The sequence below is a fragment of the Sciurus vulgaris genome, assembly GCF_902686455.1.
Source record: "Sciurus vulgaris genome assembly, chromosome: 15".
Taxonomy (NCBI): domain Eukaryota; kingdom Metazoa; phylum Chordata; class Mammalia; order Rodentia; family Sciuridae; genus Sciurus; species Sciurus vulgaris.
In genome coordinates, this window is record NC_136476.1 from 89,493,953 (window position 1) to 89,521,802 (window position 27,850).

A 27,850-nucleotide genomic window follows, 5' to 3' on the forward strand; every position below is an offset into this window, starting at 1 on the left:
ATGGGGAAAGGGTGCTGGTAGCAGCGGCCCCAGAGCCTGAGGAGAGGAGAGGTCCTCTTCAGGGTCTTGTTGGAGGCCACAGAGGACACAGCATAGCCCCCCGACTCTGCACCCCCCCCCTCCTGCCTGGACAGGCAAGGCAGGTCTCTGACCTACAGTGAGGGCCACGGGGGTCAACAACTCAGGGACATATGGCCGCCTGGGAAGTGAAAGGCGGTTATTGTTGTCTGTGTGTTTAGGTCTGAAAGCACTGTCCAGCCCAGGCTGTGCTGGTCTGGGTTGGGCAGAGGCCTGGCCTCAAATAGCAGCAAGTGCTCAGTTAACTGGTCGATAAAGGGGGAGAAATCTCCTTATAAAACAGCCCCAGAGCCACTGGCTTTTAGGCGGCCACCAAGCAGGTTGCCTGCAAAAGAGGCATTGTCCTCCGAGTCCCTCAGCCCTGGGAGGGGCTGGAGGAGCTGAGTGTGGAAGGCTCTGCAGACACAGGCCCCCGGTTTGCCCTCATCTTGCTTCCCTTGAAGGTCCTTGAATGGAGAGTGCAGCCCCCGAGCTGCCCACCCAGGGGCAGCATCACCAAGACCCCTCTTGTCTGGTGCTGGGTGGAGCCGGGGGCCTTGGTCAGAACTGGGCATGGTCCACCTCATCCAGCCAGGAGGCAGGACTGGCAGGGAAGTCAGGGTAACCCCCGCTGCTCCCCGTGGACAGGTCAGAGCTGGGTCCGTTCCCCGCCAGCGCCCTCATGGGTGGAGGGCCTCCTGGGGTCCCTGAGGGCACCAGGCCCAAGCTGGTATCTGGGTAGACCAAGCTGGAGAGGAGGGGCTGGGGGCCTGGGAGGCTCTGCGGGGCAGCGGGGGAGGGGGGGATGCCATAGGGGCTGCTGGGGCGCAACTCTCGGTACTGCTCCGGGCCGGCCAGGCCTCCGTGCTCCAGCGCAAAGCTGCCCAGGGCTCCCGAGGGCCGGCCCAAGGCTGGGGCAGGCTCTCCTAGGCTGCTGTACAGGCCATTGGCAGGGCCCATGTCAGCCATGGAGGGCTCATCTGCAATGGAAGCAGAGAGCCAGTCAGTCCTGTCCTCTGAACCTGGGTTCCCTCAGGGTCCTTTCTGGCCCCGCAGAAGACAATGCAAGAGATCAGTGGGGTGGAGGTGCAGAGAATGAAAAACCAGGTCCTGCAGAGGAGGATGGAACTCATCCTCAACTCCCAACAGCCTGGGCTTTTTAACCACTTACCTGGAACACGTGCTGCTTATTCTAAGAATCATGGCGGGGGGCTGGGAGTCAGAAGGAGCACCTCCCCACCATGAGGCAAGTATCTGGCAGGAGCCCAGCTTAGGGACCAGTCAGGGAACAGGGGCTCTGTCCCCAGCAGAGAAGAGCAGATGGTCCTGAATGGGCCAATCAACAAGGCTTTGGGTGGAGGACCAGGGTCTAAACCAAGCCAGTTTGGAAAGTAAGACTGGAGTCCGAACTGGGAAATTCACATTTCCAGGCTCCCTGCAACCTATGGTACCAAGCTCCCAGCGAACCACGAGCAAGTGCCAGTCTGCAAGGGCGTGCAGTGGCTACCCAGGCCCCTACCGGTGAAGGAGACCTCGCGTCGCTGTCCTGCCCCTCCTGGATGCTGTCCTTGTCCGACTTGGAGCTGCCGCGGGAGCGCTTCATGTTGCGGAAATACTGCCCCCAGCGCTGCCGGCCCGCGTCCTTCTTCAGCCTCTTTTCCTTGGCCCGGCGATTCTGGAACCAAACCTGGCGGGGTGGGGGTGGTGAGTGGCCGCGGGCGCGGGGCTCTCAGCCTCCCCCCCCCTCTTCCCTGCTGTACGGACGCAGCTCGGAGGGTCGCAGGGCGGGGGCTGCGTCGTGAGCGCCTGGGGGTGGGCCTTCCTGCCCGCCGGGCGCCAGGGGACAAGGGTCGCTCGGAAGCGCTGACCTGCACGACACGCATGTCCAGGCCGGTCTCGGAGGAGAGCTGCTCGCGCACGTGGCGCGCGGGCTTGGGCGAGGTGTTGTAGGCGCTCTTCAGCGGTTTCCAGCTGCTTGGCGGTGATGGTTGTGCGTGGCCGCTTGGCGGTGGCCTCGGCCTCTGCGTGGGGCGAGTGTGAGGCCGGTAGGGCCGATCCGGCCGCCCCCGCCCGCGTCCCACCTCTGGCCTCCCGAACGTCATCAGTGGCCCCGGCTTGCAGGCCCAACCGCGGTAGCCGCGGGGAACCAACGCATCCCCAGGGGAGTGCGGGGCAGAGAGTGCCATCAGGAACCCTCGCGCAAGGCCGCCACACCCAGCAGCCTGGGAAGGGCCATTGGCCTCCTTCCCTTTTATCTTGAGTGTGGGTAAGAGGGTCTTCATGGTCAAGGATGTAGGGTGATAAATTGCAGACCAGGAATTGATAGTGCACATGATTCAGACAACCTTCCTGCTCGCAGAAGTTGCTGGGACCGCAGAGGCCCTGGCGTGCTGGGAACAGCCAGCTTACTCGGTTAATTCTCCCCTGCCTCACTCCGGGTCTGCCGGTTATGGCACCCTTAACACCCCAGTTCCCAAGCCGCCTCAACAGTGAAGCGCTGGGGGAAGTCGCTGGAGGTAAGGATTCCCCCCAGGCCCACCCCGGGGGATCTGTTAGGAAGGTTAGGAAGGCCAGCCCCATGACCATGGACGGTCCCACCGACCTCGCTGCTTGGCGGTCTCGTAGTCTGCCTTGCACACCAGCCGGCTGTCTTCCATGAGGTAGAATTCGTCGCCTGTGGCCAGCTGCCGCTTGCACACCACACAGGAGAAGCAGTGCAGGGTGGTATACGAAGTCCTGGGCGCGGCGCACCACCTGCGTGGGCGGGATGCCCAGCTGGCACGCGGCGCACTTGGTCCCGAATCGCCTGCGGGACACACAGGGTGCAGCTCAGCGCGGCAGGCGGTGGCGGCGGAGGCAGGCGCCTTCGCAGGGGGCGGGTTGGAGTGAGAGCGAGCTAAGCTTGTGCCTGACCGTCCTGTGGTGTCCGGTGTAGGAGGAAAGCTCCCGGCCCTGTGCCTTGGTCAGGCCAGCAGGGCTGAGCCACTACTGAGGAGGGGACCCGGACTTCCTCTGGAGGACCTCTAGGAGCAGAATCTGCTCGCACTGGATGGGGAAGATCAGTCTAGAGGACCCGGGTTCCAACTGGGGCAGTTCCCTCAGACTCCAGAGGCCTAAGCTCCCCCCAAACCATTAGAGACAAAAAACAAGCACAATTTAAAAGGGACTGTGACCATTCTACAAATTATCTATCTCTACATCAATCATTTATCTATACCCAAGGAATGCTCTACCCACTGAGCTACATGCCCAGCCCTGTTTTATTTTTTCTTTTGAGACAGAGTCTTGCCTACAACTTGTGATTCCCCTGCCTCAGCCTCCCAGGAGCTGGAATTACAGTGGGGGCCACCATTCTGGCCTGTGCTTATCTTTTAAACAACTGCTTCCCCGATTCACAAAAATAAGTTACTGTGTTTTGTGTGGTGTGGGGGGGGGGCACTGGGGATTGAACCCAGGGCTTTGCATGCTAGGCAAATGGTCTACACTACACTACATCCTCAGCTTCTTTTAATTTTTTTAATTTTAGAAATTTTGAGACAGGGTCTCACTAAGTTGTCCAGGCTAACCTCAAATTTGCAATTCTTCTGCCTCAGCCCCCTGAGTAGCTGGGAATACAGATGTGTGCCACACACCTGGCTAAAATAAATTACACAAATAAAATCTCCTGGTGTCTCATCCAGGCCCAGCCATCCAGGGAGCACCTGCTAGAACTTGGTAGTTCCCAGGTACCCTACCTTGGTGACGGGAGGGGGCCGGGAAGGCACCTGGAGATTCAAGCTCTAGGGTGGGGGTTCCAGTGTGGCCACACGTCTGGCCTTTTTTCTGTTGGGCAGCTTATGGGTGCCCCTTCCCTTGCCTCCCACAGGCCAGCAGCGCTCACTTGAAAAAGTCGTCCTTGCAGTAGACGCTGTCCCCCCCGACTGAAGCAGCGCTCGGCCAGTGGAGTGTGGCAGTCACTGCACTTGAGGCACTTGCTGTGCCAGTGTCGGTCCAGAGCCTTCAGGATGAAGCGGTCCAGGATGTGCTGGTCACAGCCGGCACACAGGGGGATCTCTGTGGGCAAGGTCACAGGCACCTTGCAGGCCACAAGCCTCTTGACCAGTTCGAGCCAGCCTCCCATCAGCCCCCAGAACCCACAGCTGCCTAGGGACCAGCTTCTCTGCACGCTGTTCCCCTGCTAGCTCAAGCAGCTGCTTGGCCCCCATGTGTGGGAATGAGCAAGCACCTCATCCCATAGCCTGACGGCGGCCAAGGAGACAGAGGTAGGCCTTAGAAACATGTCGTGTGTCTCGAGCAGGACAGCAGGGCCACCCCATGAGGTCAAGTACTGTCAATTACAAGATTCTTCCGGTGCAAGAAGGATGCATGTTGAGTTCAAATGAAAAGCACACCCCAGGGGGTTCTGCTCTTGGAAGTGGGACCAGAAAAGGGGGAACACTAGTCCTTACTAACCCTGGAGGCAGGGCACACCTGGGGCGCAGTCCCGGGGCACACATGGGGCATGGGGCACATCCTCCTGATTGCCTACGTTACTTTACACAGTAGGTATCATGACCTCAGGCTCTAGAGACTCCCAGCCTGTGTGCTGCCCAGCTCCATGTCCTCTCTGTTAGTCTTTGAGATAAAATTGACGCCCTCTTTGGGCAGCCTCAGCAGTATTTGTGAGTGGACTGGCTAAATGGATCTGCTGCCCACAGGCTCAGTGGGTGGCTCACCAATTCTCTCCCCAGGAGCCTGGGGCCTCTAGAGGAATCAGGCTGGCACGGGCAGGGGTGGGTGTGCTCTTCAAGAGCCATGAGCCCAGGAGGAGCTACGACAGAGCTTCCTGGTATTTGTGAAATGAGGACTTCTGATAATTTAAAGAAGATATCCATCCACAAGAGTGTGGAGCCGCCTGCAGGATCTGGTACCTACTCAGGTGTGACCCACATCACCGGCTCGCTATCGAATGCCGGCTGCAGGAAGGCCCCAGTGGCTGGGGGAAACTCAAATCCATCGTGGGAGGAGGAAATCGTAAGGAGGTCCGCCCGACCTCCCTCCTGCATTGGCGGGAAACCTGCGACAGACTGACCGCGTCCCGTGTCGGGCAAAACCGCTGCCCCGGGCGGAGCGGGAACACCCGCCGCGGCGCCTGGGTCCTGCAGGCGAGCAGCGACCCTCGGGGTGCGGAGGACATCACCAGCTGCGTGACTGTACAGGCTCCGCGCAGCGCGATTCAGCACCGCGGCCCGGACAGCGCCTCGTCCGCGCGGCCGCCTGAGCCCGCGTGGGGCAAAAGCCATCCCCGCCGGCCCCGCGCCCTGGCGAAGCCCCCGCGGAGACCCCGCGACCCCGGCTTACGCTGCATGGAGGCTCCAGCCCGGGCGCGGTCTCCACCCCCGACGCTGGCGGGCCCCGGGAGCCTCGGCGCCCGCCATCCCACGGCTGGCTCCGGCCAGCGATCCCTGCCCTCGCATGCCGAGCCCTTCCCGCCCTCCTTTCCCTGCGCCTCCCACCTTTTCTCTCACCTTCTACGGCCAACCCTCGGGAGCCGTCGGAAAATAAATGAGTAGCGGAAGGAGCGACCCCGCAGCATGGATGTAACCTCTTTCACCCGCTCCGTTGCTCCTACTCCCACCTCTCCAGCCTTCCCCACCCTGCGCTCCCGCCAGCCTGGAGCACGCAGAGAGCAGCCTGGTTCTGGAGAGCCGCAGCCCTGGAAGAGACTGGTGCCACTAGAAAACCCGGGCCCCAGAGAAGCGGGCTTTTTCCTGCAGACGGGTCCTGACAAACATCCCAGGCGGCAGGCGGCAGGCGGCTGAGAGGCCCCAGTGAGAGAAAATACACTGTTCAGCTCGACTCTGGCGCCTGCCCTGATTCCACTCCCCTGGAAAGTGGGGACCCTCCTGCTCTGTGGTCACTGGGTCGTTAACAGCTCCCTACACGCCCTACACATCAGGGATCGGCCAAGGGCTGCCAAGGCCCTCTAAGCTGAGGGTTGCCGCGGTTCGAGGACCACATGCCGGACACCAGCGCCAGGGGCCCCTCTCACACCCGCGTCCGCGATGCCCGGTCTCGGTTTTGCCAGGGCCCTCGTACGCGCTCCGGCCCAGGTCCTCTAGCCTCCGTGACCAAGCGGGGAAAAAGCCCGAGGACTCCGGTCTCCCCGGTGCTGTCGCTCGACCTGGCACCCACCTCGGCGCAGGTCGGCCCTCCGTTGCAAGCAGTGCCAGCAGCAGGTCGCCTCCCGCCGACTCCCGGGCGGGGTCCGGTTCCCCGCGCGCCTCATGGCACCCGCCGCTCGGCACCTCCGCTTTCTGACCTAGAACTTCCCCGGGGTCCGGGGAGGCCACGGCCGCAGTGGCCCCTAGCCGGCGTCGGAGCGACTCGCCGCGTTGCTGGGCGCTGCGCCCGCGGGCCGCCCTGGGGCCCCGAGCCTCGGGCGGTGCGGAGGGCGGAGCGGCTGGGGGGCGGGCCGGGGCGCGGGGCGGGGCCGGGGGTCCTGGAGACTCGCCCTGGGCCCCGCCGGCTCTGTGCGCCTGGCTCCGGACCTGCGGTGCCCACGCACCGCTTTGCGATCTTGACCCTAGAACCGGGACCGCAGGGGAACACCCTGGTCAAGGCTGCCCGCCGCGCTCGCCCCGGACTCGCAGTTGGGCTCGCGTAGGCGCGGGAAGGGCTGGGGGTTCTGGGAGAAGTTGGCAGGGAGGGAGCTGGGTTCTCCTGCTGCTGAAATTTGGCCCGGAGAGCCGAGCTGGGAGGCTTCGCAACAACGTCTGGTCGGCAGAAGCGCAACCCGAAAACCCAGAGAGGGTGAGTGTGGCGCCAAAGGCCTCACAGCAGAACCGCAAGAAACTAGCCGCGACCCCAGACCTTCTAACACTGACGGTTTCTACGCCCAATCTGCAATTTCCCACCGGAGTGGGCGCAGGGAAGGAGGGCGATTCTTAGGAGGGAAGCAGGTCTCCTGTTCTGGCCTGGAAACACACCCAAGACTCTGGTTTAGGAGGGACTGAGCTGGGAAAGCTACAGGACATGCCCTCACTTCTCTGTCCCCAGCACTCTGGGTCACACAGAACAGCCCCTGCACCTGATTTTCCAGCATCCCGCTCCCAACTGTAAACAGGTGAGCCAACCAGAACCCGTCCTATCCTTGCGTGTATATACCTGTCTCTGCTCAGAGGGGCCACAGTACTGGGTCATCAGCCATTACTACACCTGTGCAGTCACTCAGGGACAGAATACAGCAGTGGGGCCCTGGCAGCCAGCAGGGCACCCAGGAAGTGCTGGGGAACCAGTAGGTCGATGCCATTCCCCAGGTCCCTCTACTCTGGGGTCAGATGGTGATGCCCTCTCCACTCTGTTCTGAACTGTGAGCTCTAGGGGTGCAGGGCTGGGAGGACGGGCACACCAAGAGCACAGCCCCTTCCTCCCAGCTCCGCCTAGTTTTGAGCACAGGCTCACGGCCACCTGTCCCCTTGCTCTGTACTACACCTGTTACTCCAGAAGGGTCAGGGGACACACACTTGTGTGGAGCCGAGTGGGTGACCTGGGCACTGTGGTGAGGTCCGCTGAGTGTCAGCTGCTGCAGAGGCAGTCTGGCGAGGGCCATTTGTGGTGAACTGGGGAAGGGAAGGCCCCTCCTGCTGGGCATCTGGCCGGCCCGCCAACAATACCTCCATTATTTCTCAACGTCTGTGGCAATGGAATGGCCCTTGGGGAGGACGGTTGGGATGGGGAGACCAAGACGGGGTCCCTGCTGCAAGCCAGGGCTCAGAAGGAACCGAGGGGTTTTCATTTTTCTGGGGGACCTTGGTGCCCCTCACTCTGTTCCATCACAGACACCACTGCAGGTCAGCACCAGCCCCCATGGCCACCCTCGGTCTGTAGACCCCCTTCCCCTCCACCCTGTTGCCATCTCCATGTCCCTCCCGGGTGGCCCTGGACTTTCCCTGCGGCCCTCCCTGCGCTGCCCCTGGGCTCACGGCCCCTCCACCCGCCTCTGCCGCCGTTGTTGCTTTTCTCTCCGTGGCTCTTACCCTGAGTCCCGACGAAGGTGCAGAGGGCAGCAGCCGCGGGGACCCCAGGCCTCTCTCGGTCGCCTTCGAGCTCGGCTTCCAGCAGCATCGCGGTCGCGGGTCGGGGTCTGAGTGGCGTAGGCGGAGGGCTGGAGCTCCGCAGGCTGTGGCGCGTCGCGGGGGCAGACCCCAGCACTGGGCCGGCGCTGTCCGCGGTGCTGAAGGAGGCGACCGCGCGCCCCCAGCCCCTCGGCGCCCGGCCCCCGCCCCTCCCCTGTCCCCGCCTCCGGCTCCCGCCCAGTTCGGCGCGCGTACCTAGTGCGCTGGGTTTGGCGGGACTGGACTCGGTCCCGGCTGCCCTCACCCTGGCCTAGCCGCCGGCAGCCACGCAGTCTGACTGCGCCCTGGGCTCCAGGCCTGGACTGGAGGCTCCTATTTCGCAGCAAGCGGGTCGAGGTGCCGCCGAACTAAAAGGCTCTGAACCCTTTCTGCTGGGCTCACAGCAGCCTTCTGGAAGGCAGGGAGCGTCCAGGCTGGGAGGGAGGACCCTAGGCCCAGAGGCTCCCTCCTGTAGGCGGGCAGAGGTCTTCCACTGCTGCGCTGGCCTAAAGGACGTCACCAGCACCCAACACCCTTCTGGTCACTGCAGGGTCCCAGACAAAAACTGCAGACTTCAGAGCCTGAGGCCCAAGACCAAGCACAGGAGCCTTGAAGGCATTCCCAGTGGGGGTCTGCTAAGAAACACTGCCCCAGGCTGGCACAGTAGGGTCTGCTCAGGCCTCTGCGGGAGGGTCCTGGTGAAGCTAGAGACAGGGCACCTGCCAATCTCCCTGCTTGGTACTGAGTGTGTGGGGGGTGCTCCTTAAGCAGGAGGGCCTGTGGAACACTCTGAAATAGTGTGTGTATCTCAGGCTGCTGAAGATGAGTGTTGTTCTGTAGCTGCTGCATCTGGATCAGCTCCGAGGAGGTCATCTAAATCCATTTTCCAGCTTTCACTTTCCATTTGACCCCCGGGCGCTCTTCCAAAAGTCTCTGGTTCGATACAAGAAATCCTAAAATCCCAGATGTCGTGTCTGTGGGGCCTAGATGGGAACCCAGGTCCATTCTGCACCCACGCTTCTCACTGTAGACCTGGCTCACATCTCAAAAGAAATGTGTCACGGCTTCTCAAATGTCAGATTTCTTTATTCTTAAAATGTGCATATTAAATACAAAATGTGCACTTCCCTTGCAGGTAAGAAATTTCAGACACTTCCATGTCAACTGGCTTCTTTTTAATCAAAATCTTTCCATTAAAAATAAATAAACATTTAAATTACTGAACTGTTATATTCATTAGTCTCAATACCTTTTACAATACTTAGAACTTTATAAAACCACCTCACACCTTGTGGCACCCTCTGAGCTGGCCCCCCAGGGGTGAGGCTGCTCTTCCCCTTCTCCAGGACACTCTGCTGGGCTGCTCCGTGGCAAACTTGTCCCCAGATGTTGGTGACCTTGAACTGCAACAGGAGGGAAGCTTCAAGCAGCTCTGCCAAGGCCAGACCTGGGCAGTGCACGCTCCGTGTTTGTGCTGGTGAGATGGGCAGGGGCCTCTGGAGCCGGTGGGTAGACCTGCCGGCTTCTCAAACCAACAGAGATCCGATACACGTCTTCGGTACCCAGGCACACAGCTGTGAAGGCAAGCTCACAGCCTTTTAAGACAGTGGATTCTAGGGGTTAAAAAGCATCAAGAAGAAACCTGCCCTGGCAGAGGAGTAGAGCAGGAGATGGAAGCTGAGTCAGCTGCCTGTGGTTCCCCAACACATCCAGCACTAGAGGGCAGGACTAGTCACAGCCCAGGGAGGAGCTTGTCCATTCCCCAGAAGTGGCAGCAGTGACAGCAAGGGCACAGGGTCTTAAATGACATCCACATGACCGAATGTCTTCAGGACACACTTGAGCATCAAATACAAAACAGCAAAGTAGAAAAAATATGTACAGGCATCTGGGTCACACGTGTGCAGAGAGGCACCAGTGCATGAGTCCACTGTATCCAATGAAAGCTCGTGAGACACACCAACAGCAAGGGAGTCTGTCCCAAAGCATGTTATCGTTTTGCTTCCTGGAAGTCTTCAGAGTCTAATTTTTTTTTTTTTTGTGGTATTGGGGATCGAACTCGGGGCCTTGTGCTTGCGAGGCAAGCACTCTACCAGCTGAGCTCTCTCCCCAGCCCTTCAGAGGCTAATTTACCACTAAGTGTTTGGGTTTAAATTACAATGTGTTTAAATTGATGAATGGGAAAAAATTATTCCTGAGTCCCAGGAGACCAGTGCCCCTGGGAACCTCGTCCACAGCTTCAGATCAGGAAGGTCTGGCCTACAGGGCCCATGGCCAGGGACCTCTGCGGTGCCTCACGTGGGGTTGAGGAAGGAGCACACCTGACTACGGGCTCCTGTAGAGTTCACCCAAGGTCATGCCCCCAAGAGCAGACCAGTCCTCCACACTCCTCTGTAGACCTGGCCCTCAGCCCCTCCACTGGGCCCAGAGCTCCCGTAGGACAGCCAGATTGGTATGGCCCTCACTCATATCTCGTCATCAGATAAGCCAAGCAACAAAAAGGCACTGCCCCCACCCTTCTCCCAAGCCCCAGGCTCACCCAGGGCCCCTGAGTTATTCTGAGATACGGTGTAGCCATGGCTCCTCCTGGCCCGCACCTTGAGTCTCCAGGTCTACCCCGAGTGCCCTGAGACCCCAGGGAAACATTCTTTTGCTTAAGCAGGGACAATCAGATGGCCAAAAAGCGAATCACACACTGCTGGAGTGCCACATCCACTCAGGGCTGCAGGGCACATCGTGTGTAGAAGGCCGCAGTGCTGGGCCCCTCGGGGAGGCTTCTGCAAACAGAAGTCAGGCCCTGCAGAGATGCAGCCTGCAATCATTGTGGGGCACAGGACAGCTGGGGCTGCTCTTCTCGTCCCCGACCTCAGTGAGGTCACATAAGCTTTCCTGTGGCAGAGGCTGCGGGAGGCTTGGACGAGGTTCAGAAGTCAGCATTCCTACAAGACCACCCAGTGCTCCACAGCCTGTTGAGCCCAGGGCCCTTGCGTCTTGAGTCCCTGATCATAAACAATAAAGCTGCAGGCGGCACAGGGTGTGGCCAACACTGCCAACGCTGCCCGGGAGCGCTCTACACAGCTGGGTGGTGAAGCCGGACTTTCCATCGCTTGGACCTCACTCTGAAGAAGAAGTACATGACCATGAGGAACAGAGACGAGGCCACGTACAGCACCACACAGAGGCTCATGTCCAGGCTGGAGAAGCCAACCCCAAGAAAGGGTGCAGCTGCCTCGGCCTCCTGGAGGGCCCCGGGCCCACGGGGACTCTGGAGCCTCAGGTCCAGCCTGTGCAGCAAGTTCTCAGGAAGGGCAGCTCTGGGGCCCAGCATGCCAGGCGGACGAAGACTCTCAGCATCTTGGTCTCCACGGACCTTCTCTGGGGGAGTCAGTGCGCCACCCTCCGCCTGTCCCCTGCCCAGGGCTCTTCCCTGGCTGGACTCTCCCAGGTCTGCGGAGTATGTGTCTATGAGGTTGCTGCTGCTGTAGTGCTGCTTCAGGAACACCAGCACCTGGCCCTCGTTCCAGCTGTCCAGGCCCTTAATTTCCTCATGGCAGGCTGGGCAGAGGTCTGGGGTAGGCCACGGGACCTTCGGGAACTTGGGATCCTCACTCAGGTGGCCTAGGAGAAAAGGAAGGGGAGAACCACTGCAGACAGGTCTCAGCCACGTGCTGCTGGCCTGTGCAGGGTGGCCGGGCACCTGGCCCCCACTGTCCTGGGGTCCTCCTAGGCGCTAGCAGCTCTTGCTCCCTCTGGTGGGTCCCCACAGCTCCACACAAAGGAAGGACCCTGCACACCCAGCCCACCTGCCATTTGTCTGCCAAACTCTGCAGCAATCCACCAGCTCCTTCCCTGCCAAAAGGACTCAAAGTCCCCACCTCCGTGTCTTCCAGATGTTCACCTGCACAGAGGCCTGAGCCCCGCCCACTCTGGCTGCCAGGCCCAACCATCCCCTTCGCCATCTGCGTGTTTTGAGAGACAGGTCCTGGGAGGCCCCTTCTCTGCACATGGGCACACAGGCAAGAGGCCACATGGCACCTTCCTCTACTGTGTGTGCTGCTGAGCTGCGACTCAGCTCCCTGCTCGTAAATACAAACCTACCCCAGCATTCCTGAAGGCTGCGGTCCCACTGTTTATTCCCTGTTCCCCGGTGGACAGTCACATGAGTGATTCTACAAGGGACGTCCTGCACAGCCTCTGCACACCCACCTGAGCACTTCCAGGAGTGGGACTAGTCCAGAGAGCCCGTGCTTTGAGGTTTAGACAGGGCTGCTCAACTGCCCTAAGAAAGGGGACTCCATTTTTCTCCCAGCAGCCTCACCCTGGCCTCTTTCCCGCCCTCCCGCCCCACCTGGGGGGCTGTTCTGTGCCTTCATTCCTTTGCTCAGAAAGGCCTGACAGAGCACCACCAGGGAGGCTCCTGCCAACCTGGGACTCAGCAGCACCTGCATGTATCACCTGAGGCCAGGAACGCCCTGCACTCAGGTGAGAGCTAGGGTCCCCTGCAATGTGTAACCCCGCTGTAGGATCCGGCTCCGATCCCTCGGCAGAACAGCAAAGTTCCCGGACAAGCCTGGGCACCCGGCAGCTGCCACTCCCCAGAGCACATCAGAACTGAGCTGGTGGGGCCGCTGTGTGGGGACGAGCCGGCCTTGCACTGATGACCCTGCCCAGAGCACATCTGGAAGTAAGCTAGTGGGGCCGCTGTGTGGGGACCACGAGCCGGCCTTGCTCTGATGACCTTGTCCTGGTTGCTGCGTGCCATGTGCTGGATGTGGAGCCAGGAGGGGTGAGGCAAAGGCCAGTGCCAGGTGAGAGCACCTAGTGGGACTTGAGGATGGACATGTGCAGACATACCAAGTGCTGAGGGTCAGAGCAGACACTGGACAGGAGACCAGGTCAGACCCCTGAGGGCCTCCAATATGGAGTGGGGCAGGGAGACATGCATGGGCCACGAGGCCCCCTCTGCAGCAGGCTGATAGGAACAGGCCGACAGCAGGGCTTCTGGACCGGGGAGCCCCAGTTGGCAACTTGCTCCAGGTGCCTCAGAGCTGAGTGCCAGGGATGCCCAGGGACCTCTGTGGGGAGGAGGGCGGGTGGGAGGGAGCAAGAGCCCCAGGAAGCACTGGGCATGGAGAGGGCCCTGTGCCAGCCTCAGCGGCCTGCACCTTGAGACAGCAGCTGACAGGGATGGAGCAAATCCCAGAGACGCAGAGGCGCCGGCAGCTCTGAGTGCAGAGAAGAACCAATTTTCTTTAGTGCTTCAGTTGTAATATGTCTTATAATACAGTGGATTAAGTGAAAACCAACAGTTCAGCAGCATTTTCTATTCATCTCTATTAAATTCATTTTTCAGTGGAATTATTTCTAAGCCTAATTCTAATCTGCCATTGATTTTGGAAGTCTGAATTACTTAACTCTGAGAAATTGCTTGCATCCTATTTAGTTTAAATAAAACTACCTTGAGAGGTTTGGTTCACAGTCTGAGAACAGATTTTAAAGACACTAAAATTCCTTACAAAAATTAATCACATCCCTGATTTTCCAGTGTCAAATTACTTGGAGAAGGGTGTGATGGAAAGAAAGAGCCACGCCAGTGTGTCAGGCTCCTCAAGGACTGTGCCCCCAAGTGAGAGGACACGCTAGAGAGCCCAGGACGCAGTCACCATGCCAACCTCACGGCTCCCGACGCGGCGCCTCATACCACAATGCCCGCCCGAGCCAGGCTGGAACACCCACCTGCCAAGCGACTGTTGACTGCGTTGTGCCTGCTCCAGAGCCAGAGCACAGCCTGGTCCCGCGTTTTCACTGAGTCCATGGACTCCTGAGCCATCGCCTCGAAATGCTCACCGCACTCTTTGCACCCAAAGAAGGTGTGAACATACCTCCTCAGAGTCTGCAGCACTGCCTGGGGGTCGTCCTCAAAACCTGCAAGGGAACAACAGCCACTGGCGTCCCAGGCCCAGGTCCCTGCTCAGTCTTGTGTCTGAGGCAACACAGGCCAGCCCGTGAGGTCCCACAAAAGACTGTGGACACAAACCAGGGCCAGCACCTCCCCAGACACCTGGGTGCCCCAGAAGGTACCTGAGGCCCCACCAGGGGATGAGGAGGATGGTGCCCACACCTCAAAGTGGGCACCTCACTGGCATGGAAATTCAAGGTATGTGCTGGTATCAAGGGGGAGCAACCACGAGTACTCAGTGCCACAACTGCCACAACCTTTCAGAAGGAGCCCGGGTGTCAGCTGCCTCTGTCCTTGGCCTTAGGACCCAGAGAGCAACGGGACTGCAAAGAAAGCACCCTGCTCACCTGCCTGCCTGCCCCCTGCTTCTGCAATACTGCCTGCTCCACCACTGAGCCACATCCCAGCCCTTCTTATTTCATTCTGAGACAGAGCCCTGCTACGTCGCTCAGACTGGCCTCAAACTTGCAATCCCCCTGCCTCAGTCCCCAGAGTCTCTGGGCTCTCAGGCACGACCACCACACCCAGCGCCCCGCACTCCCTTGCTTCATGCACAACTCCTAACGGTGGCGCTGGGCACAAGGCTGCTTGCTCTGAGCTTGGAGAGGGCAGGGTTCACAGTCTGCAGACACCTACCCAGGAGCAGACAGCCTCAACTCGCCCTGCTGAGGACGGTCTTCCCTGAGAGGTGGTGGTCAAGGGCAGGCAGGTTGGTGAGGCCCACAGTCTTTGAAAAGGCTGAGCCTCCCCAAGAAGCTGAGGTTCCACAAGGAAACAGCCCAGCACCCACAGCTCACAGAACAGGGCACGCTGAGCTCCACAAGCAGCTCCAGCCCACGTGCAGAAGGGAGCAGCCGGAAAGCCAGGCATGGGGACGGAAGGGCTAACAGCTCTGCTCAGGCGAGTGTGCAAATAAGGAACAGGATTAAAGCTGGCTGCATGTCAGCATCGAAAGCCACGTGGCAAAATGATCACCAAAAAAGATGTGCTTGGGAGAAGTTCATCTCCACCCACAGCATCCCTCTGGATGTCCCTGTGGAGGACAATGGTCCGTAGGCCTGACCTGGGTGTCCACCTGTCAGGACGGCAGGCTCCTGGGTCTGGGCCTTTGCAGTCAGGGACTCAGACCAAGGCTCCTGTTTGTCTCACTGAGAAGGAGAATTCAGCACACTGCCAATGCCTGCTGGCTCTGGGCATGCCCACGGCGTCCAGGCAGTGCCCTGTGACCCAGTCCGTCTGGCCCCCTCTCCCTGCTGGGAGCTCTCCAGACATCTGCCTCACATCAGGGTAATCCCCCTCCTCTCCCTGCAGACGGCTGCACGTTCGAGGACCCTAATCTTTAAAGTGGACAAGAACCATAAACCTCTACCTGGGGAGGATTAGAGCGCTTGACTGGCGCTTTAGTGAGTGGGTTTAAACGTGCAATAAGGAAAGAAAACCCCAAGACTTAATCCCACGCCTAGCCTGACCCAATTCCCTCTGCAGAGCACTCCTCCTGGGAGACGCTTCAACTCAGGCCAGGAGAGTGGGCTGTGGCTAGGCTGCTGCCTCTCCATCCCACACAGGCGTCTCAGGGCCTCCACAGGGCTCTGACGGAGCAGTGGGAGGATGTGTGCTGGCACAAGCCTCCTTCCCCACCACAATGTCCCAGCCAGGTGCAGCCTGGGTCCATCTGGTGCTTTAGCGTGTGTGAAGGGTCTGGCTGCATCAAGTCGTGCAGCATGCTGCTCTGATTCCAATGTCTGGGTGGCTCCTGAGGTTCCCCCAAAACATGCTCCTAATTTCTGCTTCCTAAGGGAACATGAGGATAAGACTCACGGGTTCCCCACCAGACCCTGGACTGCAGTACCATACAGCGTCCCTAAGGAGGGCAGCATGGGTGTGTCCAGACCGCCCTGTGGGTGCCTCATCCCTGGACAGAGTCCTCTGACAACGTGTCCTGGCTGCAGCTCCCAGAACAGGTGGAAGCTGCTCCCAGCCTCCAGTCTGGCTGCCCTAGGGGCCCAGTTCCAGGCCTGCCCACTGCAGTGCCACCTGGAGGGGGGCTGGGGCTGGCCTGAAGGAGCACAGTCACTCCAAGGCCCCTTGGACTCCAGCTGCCCCCAGACAACCACAGGGGTGAGACCCTCATCACAACAGAAGAGCTGTCCAGCCGAGCCCACACCAAACTGCTGACCCACCAAACTGAGCAAACGCAGGCAGATGTTTCACACCACAGCACCTGGCAGTAGGTGGGGCCACAAGCCCAGCCGCCAGGTGGGCTCAGAAGGCGGGCTGAGGGGGCACCACCCCACAAGTTGCCTAGCTCAGGGGCAGCACACAGCAGCCCACGGACAGCCAGGAATCCTGCCTCCGGGTGGGCTCTTGTGAAGGGTGAGGGCGGGGCCGCCAGCTGTTTCCTCTCCGCTGGACTGTCAAACACAACTTCAGGTGCTGCACTTTCAACCCTGCGCAGTAGCCCCGGGATGGTCACTGGTGCCTGTCACGCACTCTGGCCTTGCGTAATTTACTCCCCAGGGAGTGGGTGACCAGCAACTCATTTGCAGTGACCAGAAGATGACAGAAACAATCACCCAAGTCATGCTCCCTCTCCCAGGAGCCAGAGGCTATGGTGGGGTGGCCCACGGGGTGGGACAGGGAGCAGAGCCTGTAGGCAACAGGCCCCAGGGAGCACCTGGCAAGGAGCTGCCCAAGAGGCAGTGAGTGATCTCTCCCCAGCGGGGCCCCCACAGCCGTGGGTGGGTATCCTCATGTGTGCGTTCTGAAAAGATGTCAAATCCCACCTCCTCTGTGTGGGCCCTGGGCACCCAGATGACATGCTGCCTCATAGGTGGCAAAATAAGCCCTGGTGGTGCTTCTGGCTGCCCACAGTACACAGCATGGAAGATGTACCACCCAACCAGGCTCCACCTCAGCCCAGGTTTACCTGTGCCCACCAGTGCTTCTGGATGGGTGGAGGCCTGCACAGTCAGAGTGTGGAAGAGCTTCCAGAGGGAACATGGGTAGCCCCTCAGTTCTGGACGACTTCCTTGACATCCTACCCACTTCACGTGGTTGGTAAGGAAGATTCCAGAAATCTGGCGGGGGAAGACATAAAGAGAGGGGATAACTGTTAAGAAGCTGCCTAAGCTCGTCTTGTGGGTGGTGTCCCACAAGGGCCAGCACTGATCAGACATCTTCCCTGTGCACATCAGAGCTGGGGTTTGCACTTGGTGCTTGAATTTCACACATAACGCCCAAAGGGCAAAATACCTATCTAACTAAAGGAGTTCTTAAGATATGGGAGGTGGCCTGTTCCTTTCCAGTCACAGGACTGAAGGGAATGTGCTCTCGATAATCAGCATCAAACAGAAGAAGCCCCTTTCCCCTTCAGTTAGGATCAGCTGTGGGGAAAACCCACCAACAGTGAGAAGCTCCACTGCCCCTCTACCGGCAGACAAGAGGGCACAGTGTGCCCGCCTTCCAGAGGCCCGTGGCAGCCCCATAGGCGGCACAGCTCTCAGGCATGCAGCATGGGCCGGGCACTCAGCAGCGGCACCACAGGTCTTAGTCCCATGCTGGAGGACACTGCTGCACCCCACGTGGAGAAAAAGGTGGCGCGTGGCCCAGGTAAAAGCACAGTGTGTGGCGCTGGCTGCCAGCGGAGGAGAAGGAGCAGGGTCGGTGCCTTCCTGCCCCCGGACCTCTGGGCAGAAGACGCTCTGGTTTGGGGGAGCACGGGAAGAGCTCTGAGGCCTACGCTCAGGCTGTAGAGGGAAGGCCACGCCTGCCAGCACCACACACCGGACATGCAGCTGTCATGCAGACAGGGCTGTGACACTCTGGACAGCTAGGTCTAAGCCACGGTGACCACCCACAGGCAGGCGTGGTTCTCCTCCCCCTCAAGGCAGCCTCTGGGTCCTGAGTCCTGAGCAAGAAGGAGGAAGTCCTGGTGAGCAGGACAACCGCGATGCCCGGGGTACACAGAGACCCGACAGGGGTCTGGGCTCACCCGCATCTGATTGTTGACCAGGTCAAGGATGGCACTGTAGGGGATCCTGTCCAGGGGAAGGCTGGCCAGCCACTCCTGAAGCATCTCCAGCAGCTTCCTGACGGGTGGTCGGCCGGGAAACAGCTGAGCAAGGAAGGACCCATGAGAGTCTGCGGGGAAAATGTTGCCCACACCCTAGTGCTTCCTGGGACCCGGGGTCTGGGATGCAGGTGGCAGAGTCTGCAGACAGGACCTGAGCCCACCCTGACTTATGTTCTGCCCCCATGCAGCTCCCCAGGAAAATACTTTAATTCATTTAGGGACTAAACTAGAGTGGGGAGTTTGTTAGAAACTAGAGGTCCTCTTGCAGGAGGGTCAGAGGTGAGGTTCCAAGGGCAGATGTCCAACCAGTTCCCTACCCAGCCTGTCCTGTGGACCTCACCCACCTGGTTCCCATGCCTGGCTCACACCAGGTGGCTGATTCATGGTGAGGGACCACTGGTGACAGTGTGACTTATTACCAAGTTATCAAGGGCTTACTGGCCCCGCTGAAAGTCCCTCTACCGCGACCTGACCGGCAGCCCCTCCTGCTGCGTCTGCCTGGCTGCCCTGACAAGGTGTGTGGGAACAATGACCTGTCCCAGCTGGTGACCCTGAGTCGTCACTGGAGCCTGGACAAGCACTGAGCTAACCCAGTGTTCTGTACTCCTTTGGTAAGGAACTTTGATGTGGACCTCCTCTTAGTATGTGTGCAAAGTAAGGCTGCCAAAGACTTAAAAACCCAGCTAAGCTGGGGCTGGGGCTCAGTGGTGGAGCTCTTGCCTACCATGTGTGAGGCACTGGGTTCGATCCTCAGCACCACATAAAAAGAAATAAATAAAATAAGGTTAAAAAAAAAAAAAAAACCTGAGCATTAAAAAAAACAAAAACAAAAACAAACAACAACAACAACAACAACAAAAAACCCAGCTGAATTTCATGGTTGAAGAGGCTAAAACAGCCAGACCACAAACATCACATTTTCAACACAGTAAAAAATAATTTCTATGCTGGTTAAATATTAGCATAATCAATTTATCTACATTAAGTTTATTTTTAGACATTTAAGAAAATTTTTAGAAAAATTATTAAGGATGATTTATTATCCTGACTTATGAAGGAGTATAAAACCAGAAGCACCCTGGCTAAGTGGGATGCAGGAGGAGGGGAGGAGCTGCGGAGAGGAGGCCCAGGCCGAGGAGGGGAGAGCAGGGATGCAGGAGGCGGCCCTGATGAGGTTAGCAGGGTGTTTCTTTTAAGCTGTGACTCCAGCGAGGGTTTTCTCACCTCTGAATGGCACAATGGGGTAAAAATCCATCTAAACAATTTTCATGACAATCCAGAGATGGGGGAGGTTGAGGTAGAAGATCTCAGGTAAGAACAACAAGGGCTGGGGTATATCTGTGTTAGAGCACCCCTAGGTTCAATCCCCAGTACTACAAAAGTAAGTTTCACTTACTCACCAGAAACATATTATAGGACTCATTATTATTTTTTTAATATAAGTTGTATTTCCTTCATCTTTCAAAAATCACACTATACATGTAACTGTTGACTATCTCAAGGCTAGAATATAAATTGCTCCTCTGGAGACCTTATTGTTGGCAAGAAGAGTCCAATCAAATCCTGATCTTAGTCCTGCAGACAGTAACAGGGACACTGGGCCTGGGCTATACCTGTGATAGCAGCAGGGGACAGGGTAGGTAGGGGGCCAGGTTTGAGGGCAGGATGCAGAGGTCAGCGTGCAGAGGCTATAGCCAGGCTACTCAGGGTAATGAGGCCAACAGAAGGAGGGTTCAGACTGGTCCCAGGGAGGGAGAAGGCTGTGGCCCCGGCAGGCCCACACACGGCTCTAAGCCCAGAAGACGATAAGCCATTGGCTCCCAATGCTGGAGCCATGTTCTTGGCAGGAAGCCCTCGACCGTCACACCGGCCAACACAGGAGCACCACAGGGTTCAGGGTGGAGGGCATCGCCCCACCTCAGAGGTGCCATGGACCAGGGCTGTGTGTGCCCAAGCTCTGAACACCAGAGTGCTGTCCCTGCTCCTCCCTAGACACGCCTGCACCCTCAGCAGGACTGCTCCAGGGAGCTGTGTGCACCTGAGCTCAGCACCTCTCCTCGGCCTCCTCTGGAGGCTCCCGTCAGGCACAGCCCCTACCCGCACCTCACTGCGCAGCCAGGCTTCCCTTCACGACTCCATGACAGAGATTTCCTTTCCTCTGGCTTCAAATAAGCACCGGCCACCCAGCCACCTCCCTGGACGGCCCTTTCAGACAGAATCTTGCACAGCAGACCCGGCTCCGCCAGGCACGGGCTCTCCCCACCCCAGTGACCCCGCAGCGGTGTCAGACCCGAAGTCAGGCAGGGTGGCTCAAGCACAGTACCCTAGGCCCCTTCTGGAGCCTGGTCCATCCCCGCTGCTTCCTCACATCTCCTCCAGAGCCCACAGAGCCCTGTCTAGTCCGGGCTGAGGGGGCTCAATGCCCCCCGCTGTCTCCCCTCCAGGAAGCTAGAGCCCAACCTTGCAGACAGGCTCACGCCCCACCCCCACCCAAGCCTCTCCCCACATCCCAGTGCCCCCACAAGAAAGGTGGGGAGTGGTCGGCCCCAGGCCAGTAGAGGAGAGCCCTCAGCACCCGCTCAGGGCAGTGCCTGAGGCCGCACCTTGGCAACGACAGTCACGAAGTCCCTGAGTGTCTTCAGCTGGGCCCCAGCCAGCGACCTGTGGGTGGCCAGCTCCACCCTGAGCAGGTAGTGCAACCCGGACTCCAGGTCCGCCATGTACAGCTTTGCCCTGAAAAGGCAAAGCAGGGAGTCAAGCGCGACACTCTTCTGCGGCCATCCCCTTCCCGAGACCCTGCCCTGGCCCAGCTGCAGCCCCGTGCTGCAGTCTCCCTGCTACATGGCACCGGCCCTCCTGTGGCTTTGGCAGGAACACTTGCCTGTCAAACTCTCTCCAAACCATCACCTCTGAATTCTCTTCTTTGTTTGGTTTTTCAGGCAATAAAAGTGATTTTTTCCTCACATTCGGCAATGACTTCAAATAAGAGGAGAAAAACGATCGGAGAGGCTTTGCGCTGTAAGGAAGGAGAGGGGGAGGTGGGGCACTGGGCCAGGCTCTGCCTCCCTGGCCTGTCCACCTGGGGTTGGGGGCTGTGCTCTCCAGCACTCATGGGCTGGGGACTGGGAACTGTGGACACCGCCTCCACAGGCCCTCGGCTGCCATGCCACCTGAGGAGACAAGAGGCAGTGCAGAGATAATCGCGAGGTGCAGCCGCAGGAGCCCCAGGGCTCATTAGTGCTCGGTGGGACCTAAGATGCCTGTAAAGCTGCTTTGAGCATCTGCCAAGATCAGCTTTATCCCGACTCATTTCAGATACGCCTGAGTCTTCACCGACGTGCCCACAATCTGCCAACTGACGGGCATCTGGAGCCAGGCCGGAGGGGATATCGGTCCCTGAGCTCTGCTGGGCCAGCCACAGCATGGTGTGGCGAGCACACTTCTGGGCACATGCTCTGCAGCTCAGGACTCGTTGGGAGCAACCAGAGCAGCTTGGAGTTTCCAAAGGGAAGGCAGCAGCTCTGTGTGTGTAAGTGCCAACGTGATTCTGTTAAGAGGCTGTACACGTGACACTGATGTCACACAGGTATCTGTCTCCAGGACCAACAGCAGTGTGGGAGCAGTCCTGCACAGCAGTCTCTGGCATAGCCAGGCTCCCCAGGGGCTCGGAGCCCATCCCAACAAACGGGAAGGCTTCTGAGTTCTGAATTTTCTTCTTTATTTTTTTGAGATCAGACATATGCTCAAGGTATATGTGGTATGTTTGGGGCTTCTGGGCAGAGCCCTCCTGCCTGCTAACCTTTGAAGATGCTGGGACAAAGCTCCACGAGGCAGGGAACATGGGTTACCTTCTTGTATCACGTCTTGGACACTCAGAGGTAGTTGGACATGGTGACCAGCCAAAAACTATTGGATAAATGGGGTCATATAGCACAGGCTGGAGTGCTGCTGGCACCAGGGGCTTCAGGTTAGTGGCTGCTGGTGATACCCAGGGCAAGGAGGGAGGTCCAGGCTTCACTCTGCAGCCTCCGGACCACATATGACCTTCTTGTCCAGTCTGCTGCTTCGCTCTGGTAGTTGGCTTGACTCAGGCCTGTCTCTGGGGCACTGGGGCACAGAGCAGGTCCACTAAGATTTCTGTTGCCTTCTTCAAGGAGAGGGCACACAGCCCACTTTGCCAAGGGGGGCACCTGTGCTCATGGCCACAGCCAGACCAGCCTGCAACCAGGAGCTTGGTGTAAAAGGGGGTGTCAGTGGTCATTTGCTGGACTTGGGGTTTGCTTAGAAACACCCTGGAGTCTGGAGCTGTGGTGAGAATAAACCCAGGAGGGCACCAGCAGACCCAGGCCCCTCAGACTTTGACCTCTGGACTTTCCCTGGTCTGTGGACCTGCAGGTTCTGTCCAGCAGTCACAAAGCACAAGCTTCCTTGGGTCCCACCGAACACCACAAACACTCCTCACAGGGACTAGCACTTACACGTTGACTAATCCACGAGACCCATTTGGGTGGATCAAGTAACAGGAAGGGACCGAGGGAATGCCAAGGGTCTCCAGAAAGGCTGCATCCCCATCCAGCGCTCTGCTCACCACGATGTTTTCATATGGAATCAAGTCTAAGATCACCTGTGTGATGACAAGACCACAGCCTGTCACAGAGGATGGCAGTTTTCTCAGAAAACCTCCCAACATGTAGACCTACCACCCAAAGTGACCCTCTACCCAAGAGCAGAGGCCCTGCTGGGGTGCCACCCACCTGCACCCTGCAAGGGGCACATGGCTAGGCAGGTGTGAAGGCAGCTGTCACCAGTGTTGCCACAGAGTGTCCTCGGGGGCACATCTGCACTCACTTCCCCAGGGGCAAGAGCACATTTACACCTGGATGGCCATCACATCTTAAGGCAAGTCAACGGGACAGTGCCCACGGCAGGCTACGATCTCACTTAGCAGTATCCAGACTAGTCACGGGGATGGTCACTACTCAACTCTTACTTTATCCTTTTAAACCAGGTGTCTTCACAAGGCTCACTTTAATTGAGTGAGCACCTTCCCCACTCCTTAGCTACACGCTGATGGCCGCATGTCCCTGCTCCTGTCTGGAGGCTAGGTGACCCTCAGGAACAACACAACCACCGGCCCAGCTGCAAGCCCACAGGCTCTGGACCACCCCTCCACCAATGTCCTATGCCTGTCCAGCTCTGCCCGCAGCAGCAGGTCTTGTCAGGAGAGGGACTACAGCCATAGAGTGGCACCTCCAGAACCCAGAAAACCCCTACCACAGGCAGGCAGCGCCTTCTCTACCCACCATGTGAGCTAAGTGTGCCCCTAGTGCCCTGCGCCCATCTGGAGCCGCACTGGGGGAACCTATAGTCATTGGTCTGCCTGTGCTGTGGGCACTGCCTGGTGGGCAGAGCCCAGTTGAGCCTGAAGGTGCTAATGTGGGGACAGTGTGCCACACAGACCAGCCTACACCAGCTCCCTCGGGAGCCCTGCTCTTGCTGTGCGTGAGCAGCGTGGCGTGGGCACTGCCCGAGAGAACTGGTGATTGAGGAGCCTGTGCGGCAGGCCACGTGGAGAACGCTCTGGCAACTCCTCAGCCCCGCCAAGGATCCTGGCCAGACATGGGGAAGGTGGCAGGATGTCACCACCCAACTTGGAGGGAGGACTGGCTGGGTGCCAGGAGGGCATTCAGGCACCACTGTCTGCAGCCTCCCTGCCCTGGCATCTCCAGAGGGCCCCAAAGGGGCGAAGCTGGCTCGTCTGCCTCCTAGAGCTACCAGATGACCGCTATAGTTGCCTGTCAAGTGGCAGGGAGGCAGCGGGGTCAGTGCTGAGCACCACAGCAGCAGCAGCTCCCTCTTCTCTCCGAGGGACCCGGCCCTACCCTTCCTTTAGGCACACTCTAGTCCTCTTGGTTCAGGAACACTTGGGCAAAGTTGGGGTTGAGGAACCAAACAAGTGACATTCAAGGATGACAAGACTTCCTGAGGGAAACCAGGCAGACAGAATGCTGGTGCGGCCCAGGTGGAGGGGCTGGGCACTCGGCAGAGCGCATGCTGCCGCGATGCAGGAGGCTGCGCCAGCCTCCCCGGGGCACGCCCCTGCTCCAGCATTCTTCTCCACAGACCAACCAGGACTCCTCGACTGGTGAGCACGGGACACACAACCCCGAACCTGCCCACAGCACACAGCGCCAGCAGGCAGCACCCGCAGCATCGGTACCTCTCGTCCAACGTAGGAGCCATTGCTCTCAAACACCACAGCTACATAATGGCCACCACGACTGTCGATGAGAGAGAGGACGTCACTGGGCCTTTCAGGAGAAACACAGGCTTTAGCACTCCTAACAGAGGGAGCACAGCGCACATGCCATTTCTGCACAAAACTACGACCGACTCACCGCAGAAATGTCCATCCCTTGGTGCTGGGAATCCAGCCCAGAGCCCTGCACTTGCGAAGCATGTGCCCTGCCACTGAGTTGCACCCCAAGCCCCACACGCCCTCTTTTAATGGAGCTACTCACTGAAGAGGGTCCAGGGGCGGGCAGGCTGGAGGCCGGTTGCCTTCCGTGTGGTTCTGCAGGAAGTCGATCATTGTCTGTCTGACTGTTCGCAGCTCTCTGTCAGGTCCTGCCAGAAGTACATCTTGATCACGGCTGCATCTGTGCACATCTGCCCCACTGAGTGCCTGCCCCATTCCAGGTGATCCTAGTAGGGCGCGCTGATGGGCACTGCCAGGGTGTAGTGTAGGCAGCAGTGGATTCACATTCGGGAGACCCCAGGACCAGGAGTGAGTGTGAACGTGTGGCCACGAATGTGTGGCCACAGATGAATCTCACACACACATGCTGAGAGGAAGCCAGGCCCCTGGATCCCACCCACACTGGTGAACACAGGCAAGGCCACCTCTGCACCAAGGGAGTGCAGGTGATGCCAGATCCTGAAGGGAGTGAGCCGGGCACCCCCCACCTGGGCAGGCTCACTGGAAACCTGCCAGCCACACATATATTGACTGTATACTTCTCCAAACCCTCTCGATGAAAAATGAACTTTAAAAAATTTCACCACCACCTCTGCCAAAAAAGGCAAAGCAGGAAATTGGCAATTCTCATTGCAATGACTAAGGTTTGAACCCTCATGGAAGGACAGGCAGTGCTGGTGCAAACCACGTGGTGTGCACCTCCCGAGACTGGCGGCCTAGAGCTCGGGCTGAGCTGAGGGCATGGTGCTTGTGTCCTTACCTTTAAAATTCTCTCCAGTTGTAAACGCCTTTGTGAATGCTTTAAAATACTAGAGGAAAAACACAACAGATGAGAATAGCCTGGCGGGTGTCCATGAACACTAACACACAGCAAAGGGACTAGCACCCTGACTAGGGGGCTGGGCCAAGTCCTGCCCCATATGTGAGCAAGCCACAGTAAGCACCTCAGAACCGCGCTACTCATGTTTCTGACCCACAGATCTGAAAGCAAGACACAGGGTGGAAGCATCAAGGGCAACGCTTCCCTGATTCTTGGCACCTAATGTGTGTCTGACCAGGACTGTGACCACTCAGGACTCAGAGGGAGAGTTGCAGTCAGGATTTGAGAAAAGGAAAAGGGTTCTTATGCTGAATCAGGAACTTTCTTCATCAAAGACACATTAAACAGTGAAAGTCGAGGTCCAACCTGGGTGGAGATATCCCAATGCTACAACCGGAAAGATCAGCGCTGAGAACATGCAAAGGACCTTGGTAACCCCCAGGGAAAAGGACAATGGCACAAGCACCTCCTCACAGACAGGGACACAAGGCTCTGGGAAGAAAGACTAAACCATGGTGCGCTTCCTGTGCACCATTCGTGGCGAGTGTGAAAGGCGTGTGGGAAGGGCTGGCCCTGCTGGGTCTACTGTGCACATCCCTGGATCCCATGGCCTGTGACGCCTTCCCAGGCCACCAAGGGATCTCTTCACAGCAGTGCTGCTCGAAGCAGTGAAGCCCCCGTGAGGGCTAGTGCCACACAGTCATATGACACCCAGCACTGAGCGCCAGCCCTGGCAACCAGGGAGGCGGAAGCCAGCCTGGGCAGCTTGGCAAGGCCTGCCTCAAGATAAAAAGGGGGCTGGGGCTGGGCTGGGGCTCAGTGGTGGAGCGCTTGCCTAATATGTGTGAGGCACTGGGTTCAATTCTCAGTATCACATAAAAATAAATAAAGGTCCAACAACAACTAAAAAAAAAAAAAAAAAAAAAAAAAGATAAAAAGGGCTTCTGGGCGCAGTGGCCACACCTGTTATCCCAGCAGCTCAGAAGGCTGAGGCAGGAGGATCATGAGTTCAAAGCCAGCCTCAGCAAAATCCAGGTGCTAAGCAACTCAGTAAGGCTGTCTCTGAATAAAATCCAAAATCCAAAATAGGGCTGGGGATGTGGCTCAGTGGGAGAGTGCCCCAGGTTCCCCCGTGTGCTGAGGCAGGCGAGCAGGCAGACCTTTACACGCAACACATCACACGGGTATGAAGCTATGAGAAGAACACAGTGTAATGTCTTGATGCTGTCAGACCATGAGAACAAAGCAAGAGAACAGGCAGCACACAACCCAGTGGTCCCTGGCCTGGGCACACATAGGATGTGCAGCATGTGTCGGCGGGTGACAGGGTAGCAGGAGCCAGGCAACAAGCATTGGCAGGCCAGGGCACATGAACAGGGCCCCATGCAGAGCAGCCAGGGTTTCTGGGGTCCAGGGACCAGCACCAGGGGATCTCAGAAACCATCTCCACAGATGCCACATCTTTGGTGATGTCCATGTGGCCATGACACGTCACACATTGGTATGAAGGCACATGGCCACACACCCATGCACACAAGGACACTGCCCTGGGCTTTCAGTAGGCTGCAGTGACCTCTGCCCCCTAGTGGAAGACACGGGTGCAAACATCCCCCAGGGGCTGACTGCAGCTGAGGGCAAGGTGCGCGTCCCTGTGGGCACGGCCACACCCCGAGGGGCGAGGCAAGGACCCCAGGACACACGCGTGCTATGCAGCCTTGCAGACGGGCCTCTGCATGTATGGGCGAGGGTAGCCCCGACCCCAGCAGGCCTCTGAGGCTCAGCAGGGTGGAACGGAGGCAACCCGTGGGGAGCGTGTGCTTCCAAGTTTGGACGAGCAAGCCAGAAGCACTGAAGAGCAGGAACTAGAGAAGTCTCGAACCTCCCCTGAGCAAGAGTCCCTTGTGGACGAGGCTTGGCCAGACAGCTGCCCACAGGCTGTCCTGCGCTTACCCGGAAGGTGGGGTAGAAGTGGATGTCATAGGTGCGGCACACCTCCTGGTTCTTCTCCTCCGCACAGTCCAGCGCGGCGACTCTGATGGCAGCAGCCCAGTCTGAAAAGCAGGAGTGTGACTGTCAGTGGGCCGGGTTCCCCTGCTGGCCACCCCCTGCAGTCCAACCCCACCCAGGGGTATGACAGCTGGGAGTCAGCTGCATGATACACCAGTTCAAGGCCTGCCTGCACATCACCAAGGGAAGACAAGCTTCCACCACTGATGAAGGAGGGAAAGAACCATTCTTGCTGAACCTGCAAATCACTCAGCAGCTTACCATGCTGCGGTCTCCTAGTCAAGTGGCACCCTGACATGGGCGTGCAGGGAACAGGGACAAGCCAGGCCCTGGGAGATGCAGGGAAGCGGGGCTGGTGAAG

General features: G+C 58.5%; 2 protein-coding genes across 3 annotated transcripts in view; both read right to left on the minus strand.

The window, feature by feature from the left end:
* Positions 1-502: 502 nt before the first annotated feature.
* Positions 503-8,163, minus strand: LHX3 (LIM homeobox 3; the record flags this gene model as incomplete). The annotated part of the gene is given in 10 exon segments (XM_079111966.1): positions 503-1,037; positions 1,577-1,594; positions 1,597-1,744; positions 1,926-2,018; positions 2,020-2,078; positions 2,660-2,777; positions 2,779-2,863; positions 3,938-3,972; positions 3,974-4,110; positions 8,076-8,163. Coding segments are annotated over 10 exon segments (1,200 nt in total). The 3' UTR covers positions 503-618.
* A 1,150-nt stretch (positions 8,164-9,313) lies between these two features.
* QSOX2 (quiescin sulfhydryl oxidase 2) overlaps positions 9,314-27,850 on the minus strand; it is a 28,211-nt gene continuing 9,674 nt past the window's right edge. Inside the window, exons 2-12 of one of the 2 annotated variants that reach the window (XM_079113602.1) lie at positions 27,433-27,533; positions 25,423-25,471; positions 24,706-24,811; positions 24,405-24,495; positions 22,663-22,808; positions 21,066-21,200; positions 20,788-20,917; positions 18,104-18,226; positions 17,039-17,189; positions 13,890-14,078; positions 9,314-11,771 (exon numbers count right to left, since the gene is read on the minus strand). In XM_079113602.1, coding sequence (XP_078969728.1) covers positions 11,224-11,771; positions 13,890-14,078; positions 17,039-17,189; positions 18,104-18,226; positions 20,788-20,917; positions 21,066-21,200; positions 22,663-22,808; positions 24,405-24,495; positions 24,706-24,811; positions 25,423-25,471; positions 27,433-27,533 — 1,769 coding nt within the window. In that variant the 3' untranslated portion in view covers positions 9,314-11,223. The remainder of the gene's footprint in view (positions 11,772-13,889; positions 14,079-17,038; positions 17,190-18,103; positions 18,227-20,787; positions 20,918-21,065; positions 21,201-22,662; positions 22,809-24,404; positions 24,496-24,705; positions 24,812-25,422; positions 25,472-27,432; positions 27,534-27,850) is intronic. The other variant, XM_079113601.1, reaches the window with a different exon arrangement.